The sequence below is a fragment of the Bidens hawaiensis genome, unplaced genomic scaffold, assembly GCF_021521415.1.
Source record: "Bidens hawaiensis isolate Kalapana, Puna unplaced genomic scaffold, B.hawaiensis_p1.1 tig00020412_1, whole genome shotgun sequence".
Classification (NCBI taxonomy): Eukaryota; Viridiplantae; Streptophyta; class Magnoliopsida; order Asterales; family Asteraceae; genus Bidens; species Bidens hawaiensis.
Genome location: NW_027493106.1, coordinates 239,369 through 256,271, shown reverse-complemented (window position 1 = coordinate 256,271; position 16,903 = coordinate 239,369). Strand labels below are relative to the sequence as shown.

General features: G+C 34.0%; 1 protein-coding gene across 1 annotated transcript; it reads right to left on the bottom strand.

Annotated features, from left to right (window-relative positions):
* Positions 1-10,924: 10,924 nt before the first annotated feature.
* LOC143560567 (putative voltage-gated potassium channel subunit beta) lies at positions 10,925-12,463 on the bottom strand. Its single transcript, XM_077048848.1, has 4 exons — positions 11,889-12,463; positions 11,626-11,766; positions 11,217-11,381; positions 10,925-11,134 (listed from the first exon to the last, which is right to left on the bottom strand). Exons 1-4 carry the CDS (start codon positions 12,450-12,452, stop codon positions 11,021-11,023), a joined length of 984 nt encoding a protein of 327 aa, XP_076904963.1. The 5' UTR covers positions 12,453-12,463; the 3' UTR covers positions 10,925-11,020.
* Between the last annotated feature and the right edge of the window lie 4,440 nt (positions 12,464-16,903).

Sequence of the window (16,903 nt, the reverse complement as noted above, 5' to 3'; positions counted from 1 at the left end):
CTCCCTCTTCAAAAGACATCAGAAATTAGAAAATGAAGTAGATTTCATCTTCTTTCATGACCAATCCCTATAAACCAAACCCGATTTTATTTTCAAAAAATAAGTATAGGGCTTTTGTTAAGAGGATTTACAAAATAAGTATAGGGCTTTTGTTAAGAGGATAAAAACGAGTCGAATGATGTGTCAATTACCTTGAATGGTGCATGATTGACAAGGGTGGACTTCGTTGGAGACAACAACGGCGGCACGTCGGTTAGGTTTCGAATGAGGGGAAAGATAGAGAGAGATGGTGTAACGATATTAGAGAGAATGGAGGCGAGTTGCAGGTTTCCGGCATGATGCGGCCGGAGAAAAAGGTCCACGTCAACAAATCACTAACGGAGTTAGCATCCGTTAGTCGCGGCCCGTTAAAAACAAATACATCAATAGTTGGGACGGTCAGCAGGCAAGTGTAAAATTGGAACTGATATTTACCAATAGGCCATAGTTGGGATTATTTAAAACCAATATTCCTATATTATAACATGTCCTAAGCTCACCAATCTAGAAGGAAGGAAAAGTGGAAGGAGAAACAAACTTCAATGCATGATATACAACCTTTGATGCACAAAATCTCCCAAATTTGTAAATATATAAATTTGAATCCAAATCTGACAAAAATTGTCTAGAATTTGACTAAAACTAGGAGATATTAAATTGTTATATAATTGAATGGTTTTGTTGCAGGCTACTAGAGGGCCTTATAGAGGTGGGATATTAAAGATCCCAAATGACACTTGGAAGGAAAACACTAGGCTTTTTAAGTTTGGGAAATTTACTCGATCATGTTAGCACTGCATACCTGAGTGAGAGGAAAATAAAAGTAAACTCTGCCGGTCGTGTGCCGACATCTAGGAATCTTTGTATTAACTAATCCACAAGAGCCTACACTAAACGGGCCTAATCATAATAGATATGTTGACCCGCTTCATGAGTTGGACCCGGTTGATGAATTAGGTGCACGGGGTCCTGAAGATCAGGTTTTTTTTTTTTTCTGTATTTTGATGTTAAAGATTTGAGCATGGAGAAAGTAATATGTTTTAAGATACAGCAACTACATTTCAAAACGCAACAGGTTTATTTAACACGACTTTAAACCTAACTAATGGATCATGCTGTATGATACAAGTTTTAAAAGTGGGATGTTCATGAATTAAATGGCTGGAGTGCTTTATTTAAACGGTATATTTTGCTCAGGTCTTGGACGGCTTCTGGTCAATATAAACAATCATTTTATACGTACAAAAATGGCGGGCTAAGTGTGCCCATGCGCCACAACTTACAACTGCAGGTAAAATATCTAGCATGCCTGCACGCAAAGCGCAGGTAGATAACCTTGTTGATTCAAATTATCTTTCAAAGGATAAATAAACTATTTGGATCACTTTTGATTGGAAAATATTAATAAAAATCTGCTCGTGGACCAGTGTATCAACAATTGTTATTCATGTGTTATATATTGTAAGTTTATCTTTTATATATCTAAGGTTTACTGATAAAACAAATATAATAATAATAGCAATAATATTAATAATAATGGGAACTATTTGATTTAATACATTTGTAAAAGATATAACAGCCATTTAATTTGATAGATCTATAATAATATATATAAAATCCTACGTGTCGTGATGCTTCTTTTATGGAAGCCACCAGATTGCTTGATTTTCAAATAGAGGCCTCTTATTGATTTAACCCGTTTCTTTAAAATTCGTGTGGGCATGGGCATCGTTTTTGACCCGGATATCTCAAATCAAATACCATGAACCCTAACCTCAGACATTCTCCATAGCCATCTCTGTCGAGATCTTTTCTCAAGCTATCACTATCGATCTCACCTTTCTTTACTCAGCATCCCCTGCTTCTCTTTAATCTTTAGATCTTCTTCGATTGCAGTAGTTGGATTCGATTGGCAGAGATTACGCGCTCGCTCTCCAATTGAATGATCATACCTCATCACTGTCACTGTCGGATCGAAGGTGTTCCAACCTTTCCATATTGTAATGCTCATAAAGGTGATTAGTTCTTCATTCTTACAATTTTGCCTCGTAATTTATGATTTTGTTGTTATAACTTCATTAAATAGATATGTAGAATATGTTCACACGAATCATGATTAGTTTATAGACTAATCTGTTCGGTTATGGATTTATTCGATTTGATTTGATTGATTTACCCCTAATCGAAAATCGAACCTAACCGAATTTGAAAAGTGGCTTATCGAACCTTAATCGATCCGAATTCAATTCGGTTTGGTTACAAGTTAAACCAACGGGAGAACCGAATCAACCTATTCATAAAGCCATTTACTAAATTAAATTTCATCACCTACTACTGAAAAAAAAATTCTTTAAACAACCGTCATAATAAACTTAGCTAAGCCTCAAAATGAAAACAAACCTTAAAAATGTTGAAATCGATTTATATTGCAAATATGAAGACACACGTGACACATGACATTCAAAAAACAAGAAAATCTCATTATTTTGACCTTAATCAATCAAAAAATCACAAAGGTAATGGTTTTACCGAAATACTAATACTTTTTAAAAATAGGACCATTTTGTACCTTGATAGATTGGGAAAACATAAACACCCAAACTTTTTATGCAACCCATAATACACCTATATGATTTTTATGTGCATACATCATAACCCCCAACAAATGTTCTGATGATGGCAATGTAAAGGTGGGGTTCTGACATTTTTTGGGTTTCTATTCATTGTAGTTTGGCTTGTCCTAATTTCCAACCTTCTATGTTTTTTGGTTGCCTCGCATAAGATATCAAGTTACAAAAGAAAAAATGGGTTGAAATGTATCATTTATATGGGTGTTCAGAATGAAACTTCTTGGTGCAAAGTTTTTATTATTATTATTATTATTATAATTATGATTTTTATGTTTAGTAGGTTTAATGTTATCAAATTTACATTATCTTGCCAGTAGTTGTGTCAAAATGATTAATCATAAAGCTGGCTGATGGTGCGATGGGTCGGTTTTGGACTCAAAACTGAATCAAAAACTGCAGTTTTGGTCTTGAGTTTTTGAAAACTATAGATTTTTGGTTTTTTTTGGTTTGGATTCAGTTTTGTCAATTTGGCTTGAAGTTTTTACGCCAAAAAAAAGCTCGCCGAAAATAATGAATTTGCGTCTAAATTGTTATGTTATTGTTTGAGTTAAGTTAGTTCATTTTTTTCGCTTTCATGCACACCTCTACATGATTATATGATTCTTATTTTAGTGTGTGATCTAACGGGTCAATCAATATGGGCTGAAACACATACACTTTTTTCACCCCTTCTTTTGTTTCTTTTCTTTTTTTTTTAACTTTTTATAAATAATCAACGTAGTCGTATCAGAACAAGTTATTTTCTCTGATGCCACCTAAGGTCATACTTCAACCCAAGCCCACAAGGGTGTCTGATTAAACCGATTGTTTTCTTCATATTTCATTTAGGGTTTAACGAGGAACAATGAACTTTGAGATTAATTTTAGATATTTTAATTGCGAATTTATGCATCCAATGCAATTAGATTTTAGTTATAACAATTTAAGTAGATTAAAACAACCGACTATCGTATAATATTGGTATTCGATCTGTGATGATTCTTAAATGAGTGGTGATGTTTTATGTTGCAGAACATGTTATAACCAAATTGGAGGCATGAAAGCATTTTGAACCATAATTGGGAATCATATAAACCGTATCCTGATTCTTTACCGTCACCGATTAGGATTGAGAGAGATTCTTAATATCATCTTCAGGCATGCTTTATCAGTATTTTACTAGCAAGGAAGCCGTTTATGAAGTCGACCTCTTTATTCAGTGGTCCCCAGAAGGCAATCCAGCTCAGCATTTAATCAAAGAAGTTTTGTTTTGTGCAGCTTGAAAAGCTGGTAATCATTAATCCAATCCATTTTTTACTTTACGAGTTTATTTGAGTTATCTTTTATCTCTTTACAAATAATACTAAAAAACTCAAAAACAGCCTAAGATGTTTATTCAACTTATTCTAGAATAAATATTGTCAACTCAACTTATGTTAATAAAAAGGGTTATGATGTTGATATGAAATTTATATATTCTTATAGGTATGGATTTTCATGAGTTGTTACGAATACCGCAAAGGGATAGAAGGCGTTATCATGATGATGTTTCGATTATTGTGATTTCACTTTAAGGAAGGATACGAAGATCGTGTGTGAGCGAGTATTCACGGTACAAATGACCTAGTGGTATGTGACGAGAATACGCGAATGGGTATTTGGCAGATCTATCATTGTTCTTGCCCCTGTTCGGAGCAAACTGATTAAAAGACATGGTGCAACTTCATTAGAGCAGGTATCATGTGTTGATATTTGTTATACATATTTATTACTTTATGGTTCCTTATTAACTTTTGGCATTAGACAGTTTAAGGAAACTGCCTCAAGCGATTGGAAATTACCTAGCATTGATGGAGTGATGGGAGGGTTAGTACATATAGTATTATAATGTGATTTTATGCACATGATATCTAATTTAGCTGATGATTGCAGTTGCCTTTCATGAATTTATATAACTTTTTTTTTGTTTGATAGTTAAAATGCCCCTGATTGCCTCAATTAAAATGTAACATATTTTATTTACTTAAATTGAGGTGAACTTAAATCATCTATATGATTTTTCTTTTCTTTCAAAAGTTGTCTATTTTCAGAATATGGGCCATTGGTACTAAAAGGGCATGCTTCCGTTTCATTCAAACTGGGTTTTAAATAAGTTAAATGCAAATAATATTCTTCTATTATCTCCACAAGCTTAAAAGGTTTGTGTTTATTAAGTAGCAGACCAAAGTGGTTAATATTATTCTTTTTTTAAATGTTTCGATTAAAGGTTATATTAGCCGACCCTAGGCCTTCATTTTCGGTTTCTCTTAGGCAAACATAATTTTTTATTTGTAACTTATTAGTTTAGTGTAGTGTTTGTATTTTTTAATTCCTGTAATGTTAATGTAAAACGTCTGTCTATTAATAGTATGAGGTTATAGTTTAGCAGAATTATTAAATTTTATAATAGGTATAATGACCATTGTTTTTGGTCAAATCTGACCTCTTGAGTGTCAGAACTGAATTTTGCATAACTTTGACTTATAAAATTGAATGAAATTTGTTATGCATAAGAATTAGAGTATATCTGGAAGACTGGAACTAATTATTGTATTTTTGACTTAGTAATGATTTGAAAGGGTGCATGTTAGTTACATGTATAACAGGCTTTTATGTTGCAATTTGCATTTTGCTTCTACTTAAAACTTCTTATTCATGTTGTGTTGTTTGATACTCATAAAGGCTGCAAAGTTGTTACTCTGAGCTAAAGTGTCTGGTTCCACCTCTTTTTGTTAGTGGATTGGTTTGTGAAAGTAATTTGTAAAATTTTGATACTTAAAAGAGGTTTTGCATTTATTTTGTAGTTGTTGAAAAATTCCTATTATATAAGGTAACTCATTTGTGCTGATGTATTAGTTTTCTTTTGTGGTTTCTTTAGTATGCTTTTGATCCTTTATTTTGGTGCACAGTCCATTATTTTGTGTATGCGCCAGTTTACTTGCATGCTTTGGTTTTGTGGTAAAGCTAAAATTTAGACATTCTTATCTTTTTACTGTCTGAAGTATATATTATTAAGATAAGTAATTCAAAAGGCTCATTAAAATATTTATTATTACATTTTTGTTTTGGGCAGTGGGTCTACTATTATTAAAAAAAAACAAATTTTGTTTTGGGCAGTGGGTCTACTATTATTCAAAACAAACAAATGTTAAACATAATATGTGCATTACCAAAGACGGTTGTAAGAACGTTGGTCCTGCGAATATGCGGGTTGTAAAAGGAAGTGGAAAAGCGATTTAATTATCCAATGCCTCCAAAAATTTTACTTGCTTTTGTTATTGCATCGTTTAGACGAGGACGATGGTTTGATTTGATGACAAGGTAAATTACACAAATTCTTGACATGTTTGACATGTTTAATGAAAAGACAATACATCAAAATTTAGGCATTCTTATATGTTGTTCAAAATTTAGGTATTCTTATATGTTGTAAAAGAATAAAGCTAAAATTTTTATGTTCTTGATTCAAATGCAGTGAACACTTACGACATGTGTGTTTACACTTTATCGGCATTAAATATTTACATGTGGTAATTATGTTCTTGATTCAAATGCAATGAAGAACACTTACGACATGTGTGTTTACACTTTATCGGCATTAAATATTTACATGTGGGTATGTGAGAAGTCAACTTTTCAAGTGTTGGCATTTGTTTAATAAAGTTCCGAGCTTTTCCAACTACCTTGTTATTAAATAAATTGGGTACTCAAGAAAACTTCTTAGTGGTGTAGTGCATATTCTTCGTCGCCGGTCAATCCTCTTCATCACCGGTTAACTTCTGATTACCACCCACCATCATCAACCTCCTCTTTCATGTATCAACCATCATTGTCACCTACATCAACCGCTACTTCTTTGTTAGATTTTTCCTGACTCTCCACTATGAACAAACTAACGTAAACAAAGATAATAGAACAAAGTTACATGAACATAATTCTTTAGGTAAGCTAACAATTGTTAGGTTTGGTTTGTAATATTAGTTTGGTCGGTCAACATCTTAACAAAATTAACACGCAAACTAAACTTTATGGAAGTAAAAAATATTAATATTCTACACAAAATGAAATTAAACCACAGATGAGAACAAAACTAAACAAATTAAGTAAAAGATGTGAATGTAAGCTTAGTCTCTAGCAATTCAAATTCTTCAATTCATTCATGGTCCAATACACTGTCCAAAACAAAACAAAACAAAATTACAATTTTATCCACCAAAAAGTAGTTGATCCATTAAACTCAATTTCCCTACACAACATGACCAAACAAACCTAATAAAATCATACAAACGTACAAAAAACAAACTAAAATTAAAATTCAACTACAAACATAACATATACTTGTATATTCACATAACCTTTGATTTTAATACAAAACTTATGTTTACGTACACATCTAAACACATTATACAAGAAAATTATATAAAAAAACCTAAAATAACTCGCGTAACGCGCGGGCTAAAAGATAGTATAATATATTTGACATTTTTTCATTGTTAAAAGCTATTCTTCTTCTATAGAACTATGAGTAAGAAAAGATAAGTTTTCAAAAACACTTAATTTGGTAAATGTTTTTTCATCTACCCTATATTGAAAAAAGAAAGAAAAAACAAAAAAGAAAGACCTCAACGATTCAAGTGATGGATTGAATTGTTTAACCTGACATGACTTACGTTATTTATTTTTGTCAATAACTTCAACCCCTAACACACTCACTTCTTTTTTTTTTTCTTTTTTTTAACGACAAACTAGCATACATGTAAAGACTACTATAAACAACCTATATCTACCACTTTACAGGTTTGAAACTCTCAATCTTGTAGGCCCTGCAAAATCGAATTGTGTAACCTATAAAGAGGGTGTTGGGGATTGCTTATTTAACTCTAAAAGTGTTTTTTTGTCAAAAGTGCTTATTGGCTTATGGCTTTTTGAAAAGGAGTTTTTAAAAAAGTGTTTGGATTAGCTTATGTGGTTGGAAAAGCCATAAACACTTTATAAAAAATGTTTGGCCTAGCTTATTTACATAAAATGATCAAAAAGGGTAAAGGGTGGGTAGATTAGTAAAAATCCAATCAAAAAGCCAAAAACATTTTTGAAGAGCCTCAAATTGGGGCTTTTGGAAAAGTGTTTTTTCAAGCCAATCAAAAAACCAAAACAAAAAGGGCTTTTACATTTGCCAAACACCTTTTTTGCTTATTGGCTTATTGAAAATGCCAATAAGCCAATAAGCATTTTTCAAACTCAATCCCAAACACCCTCAAACACGAATAACTTTTACACATTTATCTAAATATGTTAAACGAGTTAACTATAATAAATATAAAATAAAATAAATAGGCAAAACGAATTTAACCAGCCAGTGTGTCAAGTCGAACCGAAAACAGCCCATTTAGCTAAAGGTGTTTAACCCGGGACTGCCCCAAACCTATGACTTTATGCTAGCTTCATATCGTATCTTCGTGTCGTGTAATAAATTCGCAACTTACTCTAGCCTCACCGTCACCAACTAAATGTTTGCTATCAACGTAATTTCCAATGAAAGTTGCATTAAGCTTTTAAATAATTTAGTTTATGTTAAACTTAATAACTTAAAATAACAAAATATTGCTTAGTCCACAAGATAGGATACCATGAAATATAGGAGGAAATTCCCCACTTGTAGCCTAGTGATACTAGACTTAGGTTCTCCAATGTAGACTCAAGTTCGATTCTTCACTTGTATTGTATCACTTTGGTTGAATACAGGTAATGAAGGATTTGAGTTTGCAAGGTCGACCCCACGCGGGTTTTCATCCCAACGTGTGTTATGTTAGAGAATGTTGCTCTTGTGGTGGCACAACGACTGTAAAGTGACAGTCGGTGATATGTTTTCTCGGAGAAACACCAAAGCCAAACTCTGAAAGTCAGCGTGGGCTCAGTTAAGACAATTTAGTCTAGCCAGAGTGGGACAACGAAACTCTTCAAATTTGAAGGGTGCGTTGAGCTAACGTACAAGAAAGTCATTAAAAAAGATCTACTTAACATTTTAGTTAATAAGCTTTTGTATGTATTTACTTAACTGAAAACTAATTCCCCAACCTTATTCACTTTTTAGAAATGGTGAATAAATTAATGCTTTTTTTTTTCTTCATCCTATTCACATTTTCTTTCATGTATGTGAGCTCATGCTCCGCCTTCAAATCTAATTATACATATTACATATTTTCATTTATTTTTGAAAGTCTATTATTTTTTTTTCTCATAATTTAAGATATATATACATGAAACTATCACCCACCCCAAACTCATTTGACCAACTTTTAAAGTTGTCCGTTTACCGGGCATATTTTGACGAACAAATTGCGTACGAAGTCCACAGCAATCATTTGAATATCCTATGAAAATCTATAACGCTCATCCTAAATTTTCAAGCATATAAACCCAATGTGAGGAAGAATATATATTATTAATATGTTCCAAGAACGCATAGAAAACTCCATGGATTGGTCAGGTTCAGCTCCGGGTCAGAATGAGTTCTTGTCAATATGGGTTATAGGCAAAATGAGTTCTGGTAAAGCGGGTTACTTATAAAAACATCAATTTGGTTCGGGTCAAAACAGATTTAGGTAGAAATGAAGTCAGGTTGAATCAAGTCATTTTCTTACGTTGGCTAGTCAATGTGGCAGCGGTAGTGTTGGAGGTGAACGCGACGGAGATGAGGGCGATGATAGTACTGGTTGAATGTCGGGCGTAGCGATGGTGGTAGAGTGGTGGGCCGGTGACAAATGTGACGCAGCAAGTGCAGCGGTAAGCCGGTAAGTGGTGGTGTCATTAGCAAAGATGGAGTGGCGATGATAGAAGATACAATGGTGTCGTTGGCAACGAGTATGCGGCGGAGAAAAACAATCGTAATAGAAGATAAAAATGATAATCCATTTGGACATGTTAAGCTAATCATTAACACGATTTGTCGTAGTTACTTGTTTTGGCTAATTTAAATAAATCTGAATTGACCCATTGACTGATTTAGAATGTCCCAAATGAACACATAAATTTTGTTGGGTTTTATTTTTCCAAATCCACTCGTATTTGAAAAATAAGTCATGATTGTCACAGTCCAAGAACCAATAACATATATTATTATGTGAAAAAGTGAAGCTGTAAACCAGCCGAGCCAGACTAGACTCAAGCTCCGCTCATTTTGACTTACACGAGCTCAAGCTTAGCTTGTTTCGAGCTCTTCTAAAACTCGAACTCGTCTCATGACTCACTTTTCAAGATTGAGATCGGCTCATTTATTATTTATTAGTTAATTTATATACATTTTTAAATATAATTATATTTTTTTGATAAAACCCTTAAATAATACACCAAGCTCGTTTAGACTCAACACCGAGCCCAAGCTCAATTAGGCTCGGGCTCAGCTCATTTTGACCAACAAGAGCTCAGGCTAGGGTCGTTTCGAGATCTTTATCTAGAGCAACTCATTTGCCCCCTAGTGAAAGTTAAACCTCTAATATACAAAAGTAGAAAAACCAGAACACCTAAATTTGAGAATCATCAGGTAATCCCAAATTCAGATCTTAGCAAGTGCTACACTGAATCGGATCCATATATGATTAAACGGATGCAAAAGTCTATTTTAAGAGGAAATTCAAATAGCACCATTTTCAAAATTCATGCCAGATATAAACTAAACATATACCCATACGAAACGCGACTAATGGTTCGCGTATCAACTTTCCTTCTCATCGGCAAAAAGTTATGTCAGCACGTATGAACATGCATATTAAAAGCGAACATATATTTAAACAAAACAAAATTCAATACATTTGTTATTTTATATGTATACAAGAAAGAGCCATTGTTGTTTAGGTTTGATAGTATAATGAATATTTCATCAATTAAGAATTATTCCAGTTAAGTAACCTATCTGTTAGAGATGGTCATGGACCCATTAATGTTACCCTGTGTAACATTAACATGCATTGTGGTCCTATCATAGGCTGAGACCATTTTTATGTACATGTTAGCATATGGTACATGTCAAGACATGCCTAATTAGATCGCAAGCATATGGTTTTATTTTTTATGTATAAATTAACTGTCACCACGGTAGTCTTCCTAATGTAGCACATTAGGTTCTTCATAGAAACATAAAAACATATATAGGTTCACAATACTTAAAATCAATGCTTTAAACAAGCCACGTACATTCATAGAAACATAAAAACATATATAGGTTCACAATAGGCTCTAGAAAACTTCACGACACTGCTCCCAACACACAACTCTTGCGAAATTTGAAAAGAAACTTACAAATGTAACAGAATCCCAAATACAAATTTTAAACTTCTTCACCTAAATGATTCAGGTCGCTTTGGTTTGCTCAGAATAACAGCTTCAATCTTCTCCATGACTTCAGGTGTGAGCTTAGGAATGACATCAACCGACTTCATGTTCTCTTGAATCTGCATTTGGCGGTAACCCAAATTATTTTAGTTTTAGAATATCAGGAATTGCAATAATTAGAAGCGTACAATATAATCTGACCTGAGACTCCTTTGTAGCGCCAGTAATAACAGACGACACGTTAGGGTTTGCAGCACACCACGCAATTGCAAGCTGAGACATGGGTACATCTAGCTCATCTGCAATCGGTTTCAAGTTCCTAACTTTCTTCAGCACATCATCCACTAACGATCTACTTGCCAAATTCTGCAAAAGTAGCATCCCGGTTCAATACAAGATCATAAGTTTTTACTCATACAACATGTAGCACGGCCCAATGAAACCATTTGCCAGTGACATCATTAACAAAGCTCGTTTCTTGCCCAAGTTAGCAATCAAAAATAACAATCTTTACTTTTATTATCTTTCAAGCTTTTAGAATTCACAAGCTAAAATCAAACAATTTAAACAAAGGGGTTCCAAGTTTCAAAAGGATATGAAAGACGTAAACCTTGTAGTTCTCCAACGCAAACCGACTATCAGCTGGAACTCCAGAATTATACTTCCCGGTCAAAACTCCAGATGCAAGCGGGCTCCACGTGGTCAGCCCGATCCCATAGTTATTGTACAAAGGAAGAAATTCATTTTCAACCTACAAAGACACCAAAACACAACAACAAAAATCAACACTAACAAGATCATTATCAAAATATGCAAATCATCAATTAAGGTTCAATTTAATCACACAAAACAATCAGGCTTTCGATTTCACACCTTATGCCTTGAAAGCATATTATACTCAGGCTGCTCAACAATCGGTCCAACAAGATCCAACCGTTTCGCAACCTCACACGCCTCAGTAATCTGCTGAGCAGACCACTCACTAGTCCCCCAATAAAACGCCCAACCTTTATCAATCACATAATTCATAGCCCTAACAGTTTCCTCAACAGGTGTCAACAAATCAGGCCTATGACAATAGATCAAATCCACATACTCCATATCGAGTCGTTTCAACGACGCCTTTGTCCCCTCAACAATGTGCTTCCTCGACAAACCCTTATCGTTGGGTCCGGAGCCTCCCCAAAATATCTTAGTTGAAACAACGATATCAGAACGCTTCCAACCGAGCTCCCGAATGGCTTGGCCCATGATTTCTTCGGCACGGCCGTTGGCGTAGACCTCAGCGTTGTCGAAGAAGTTGACGCCGTTGTCGCGGCAACATTGGAGTAGGGTTTTGGCTTCTTTGACGTCGATTTGGTTGCCGAAAGTGATCCATGCGCCGTAGGAGATCTGGGATACCTTCAGTCCAGATCGGCCGAGATTCTTGTATTGCATTTTAGTTGTTTGGATTTGGATCAGTGTTTAATTGGGGTCACAGGATGAAGGGATTCTTTTGAGACACTCTCAGCATCGAATTCTACACCGGGTTTTGGAGTGAGTTACAGAAATTGTCCAACAATTAACATTTGTTTGAGATCTATCCATTCTTGTTTGAATGACGAAAATGGAATACAAAAATGAATCCATACTATTCCATTATCTTGTTTGTTACCATGTGTATTATTATTTTTTTACTAAATAGTAAATTATACACATATATTTTTGTCGGTTAATAAAACGATAATAACATAATATGATACAATAATAAAAATATAATAATTATAATTTAATAATAGTTGCACTACAATAAAATAATAATAATAATTGTTGGTAATTTTTCATTCCATTCCTTGAAGTAACGAAAGAAAAAAACACAATTTACTAAGGAATGAAAATGTTATATAGGGAAGGAATTTCACTCCTTAGGAATGATTCATTCCATTGATAAATACCAACCAAACATGTTTTATTTCATTCATTTGTAATGATCCATTCCATTCTGTCTATCATTACTTCATACCAAACACTACCTATGTGCTATGGAGGGGGCATTACCGCCCGCCCCTCCACGTCAACGTCGCATAGTTAAACGGGGCTTTAAAGCCCTCATCCATATAGCTCTGTTGTGGTTTAAAACCTCTTTTACCGTCCCATTATGTGTGTGTGTGTGTGTGTGTGTGTGTGTGTTGTAAAGCCCCTGAGCCCGGGTGTCCTACTTTCGTGCGGGTTGGATTTATTCATTCACATAATTCAGAAGTCAGAGTTAATTAAAACCATTGGCGGAATGTTAAAGTCATACATTCAACAAATCACAAGTACTTGTTTAAATGAAATAACATTTTAAACGTTTAACATAAATAACATGTGATTCTTCCTCTTAACGATGTCAGCCTTCATCTTATTGCCACGTGTCTCCATCAAGTAATCTGTCTCATTCTATTCACCTGCGTGCATACTAAAAGTCAGCTACGCTGAGTGAGTTCTAGTTAATCAATTAACATACATACATTCATATCCATACTTATACGTGTCCGAAGATACGTATTTCATACATTACTTATTATTACTCATTCATACATACTTTACGTACATACATACGTACTTACATACTTTCTTTCATAATTCCCTATGGTATACCGTAAACTATTCCATTTCTACTGTCTCAGATATTATTAGGGTCTGGTCCCTTTGTCTCGGATATTATTAGGGTCTGGTCCCTTTTGTCTCAAATATTACTAGGGTCTGGTCCATCTTGTCTAAGATATTATTAGGGTCTGGTCCCTTCTGTCTCGCATAACCATACAACCATACATGTCTCGTCAATCGTCCATACCTTCATTTCATACTTTCATTATCATATGTGCATACTTTTTATACTTTCTAGTTGTGTATATAATACACACACACACACATTTCGTCCGTATATAACATGCTATAATAATAACATTCAATATATAATCATACACTTATCAATTAGGATAAATATATTAACTATCACATAGGAGTATGCACACAGCTCGAAAAACGTCACAGAGTAAGGGGCTAGAAACTCACCTGTTGTCGGTTCCACTCGGAATTAATCGTAATGCCTTTCTTCAATTGAGCGCGACTGACTATTTATTAAATAACACGTATTAATTCTCTATCTGTTATTATTTTATGTTCTTTCTAAGCGAACGATTCGACTTATACTTTAAACGAATCCAAACCGAACTTGCAAGTTAAGAAGCCGGCTAACGAAACCGAGCTCATAACTTTTAGCAAAGCTTAACTTTATTATTTTAATGAACTAACTTAATTAGTTTAATGTTCTTTAACGAACTTATGAGCTAACGGTTTCTTAAGCAAGTCGGATTTGTGCCTAGTTCTAATTTGAATCGAGTTCGATGAAGTTCTCATATTTTACAAGTTCACTTATCTAACGAGCTTATATGTTTGAGTTTTCTTACGGGTCTTATGTGGTTTGGGTTAATTTTATAGTTTTAGTTAAATCTTAATTTGTGTCGGTTTCCCTTAACAACTTGGATCGAATCCCCTTTTACTTCACTCAAGTTGAGTTCGAGACAAGTTTTCATATTCTCATCGGAAATGGTTTGGATCGAGTGCGAGGTTTTGATTAAGCACATCATTTGGATCAACTCCCTAGCCCTATCGGCCTCCTTATTCACTATTAGAAAATGGGTACCATTGCTACGAAAATTTGTGACGCAATTTTTTGCGTCAGAATTTATCACACATTTCCGACACATTTTTGACAGAAAGTGAAACCTGATTTTTTTACGACATAAACTAAAATGTGTCATAATTGTGTCGGAATTTCCAATGCGTTTCCGACACATAATTTTAATTTTGTAAATTTAGCTTTTTTAATATTTTTATCTAAACCATAATACAAAATGTGTCAGAAATGTGTCGAAATTTACTACGCAATTCCGACCCAACAATTTATTTTTATATTTTTAGTTTTTTAATATGTTAATCCAAATAATAATATAAACCATGTCGCAAATGTGTAGGATTTTGTGACTCCTTTCCGACGCAACATTTCAAATTTGTATTTTGTTTTTATTAATACGATAGCTAAATGATAATTCAATAAATTAATTAAATTAATAATGTAAGTTCCGATGCAACGTTTATTTTGTAGGAAATGAGTAGCAAATGTGTGGCAATTTGCGACGCATTTCAGACAACTTGAATGTGTTTTTTGTTTAATAAGTCAACTTTTGTTTTTTTCGTCTATATTTTGTATAATTTCATCATACGTGGAATGCTTTATTTTCCTAACTCATACATATACATACATACTATGTATTTATGTGTGTACATTCTTAACATTACGCTTATACTTATAGGATTATGAGAGACAGTTCTAAGTTATAAGTTCTAACTCTACATTACGTATATGAATGTTATATGCATAAGTTTGTGAAGTAAAAGGTTTCCATGTATAAAGACATTGTGTAAAAGATGGATAAGAAAAATAAACAATGCATAAACCTTGGTTAAACATATGTTTGAAAACAAAATAACCAAACCGATTAATCGAAACGAGCCCGAGATGAGCTTGAGTCGAGCCTGAGTCTGAGTCGAGCCTAAGTTGAACTTGAGTTTAAGAATAATTGATAAATATAGTAAATGAGTCGAGCCTGAGTCGAACTTGAGTTTAAAAATCTACTCACGAGATGAGCTCGAGCACTGTGTAAATTAAACGAGCCGAGCCTGAGTCGAGCCCGACTTTAAAAATCTACTCACGAGATGAGCTTGACTCAAACTCTGCGTAAATTAAACAAGCCGAGCTCGAGCCTAGTATAGCTCGGGCTCGACTCGGCTCGGCTCGTTTCCACCCCTATGCACACCCGAACCAATTTGAGTAAGCTTGGGGTCCACTATAATATATTAAAATACTAGCACATATTGAAGGTCCATTAGTTTTTATTTTGTTTTCTAAGTGTGGCCCATACAGTCGTCATCCAAATAAACCTATCGAACTCACAGCCTCTTCCAACCTGGATCATCCCAGGTAATTACAGTCGTCATACTGGATTTCTTCTTCGGTTTTGTAATTATTAACTATTTGAAAGAGGTGTGTGCTCAGTTAAGCACTAAGCACCGTATTGTAGCTTATAGTGACACAGTTGCACAAGCAAATGTGTGCTAAATTCAATTGCAAATGTAACAGACCTGCCAATCCCTTAACTTGCAGCGGTTATTCCTATATACGTCTAACCTTAGGATCTGTCATTCGTTCTTAACTAATTTGGCTGAACCTTTTTAATAACAAAGATCAGCAGCCTTATCAGTACTTCAACTGCCCTTCTAGGAATATATGCATATTTTTTCTCAGTTTCTCAAAACTCTCTTGAATCCCAGGGTGTTGCATTTTATTATGTCAGGTCTCTTTCTATTATTTGCATTTCTTTCTAATATTCTTATGTATAAACATAACCAGTTACATATATATAGTAAACTAAATGGGAAGATGACAAGAGATACGATTTAGGAATATATTTGACCGTGCATTAATTTAAATGGAATTTGTTTCTGGTTTGTTATTTTGTATGTGCACAGTGCATAAGTTTTTATATGACCTATAACATGAAGTTTATTGTAGCTCATATCACATGTAAGCACTAAGCACTAACTTTATATTGCCTCATTTTACCTTTGTTACAATTGCAACTGAACTGAACTGAAAAAGGGATTTGGATCCACTTGTCTGTTACTTCTATTTTATGCATCATTTGATACTTTTATAGTACTATAAATCTATATAAGTTTTATGATGTTAACAAGTTAGAAGTATGTGTGGTTTTAATTAGTTGTTAATGAAAATAAGTTTTACTTTCTAATATGCAGGGTGTCTTCATTATGGCTGGTAATAGTGATAAGCGGCATACTGGCGG

Bases quoted from the DNA above. Each gene is read 5' to 3' on its own strand.
- LOC143560567 (XM_077048848.1), bottom strand. From the start codon at position 12,452: ATGCAATACAAGAATCTCGGCCGATCTGGACTGAAGGTATCCCAGATC. The intron at 11,382-11,625 runs GTTTACGTCTTT...CTACTTTTGCAG, and splicing joins TTGCGTTGGAGAACTACAAG to AATTTGGCAAGTAGATCGTT. The intron at 11,135-11,216 runs GTCAGATTATAT...CGCCAAATGCAG, and splicing joins GCGCTACAAAGGAGTCTCAG to ATTCAAGAGAACATGAAGTC.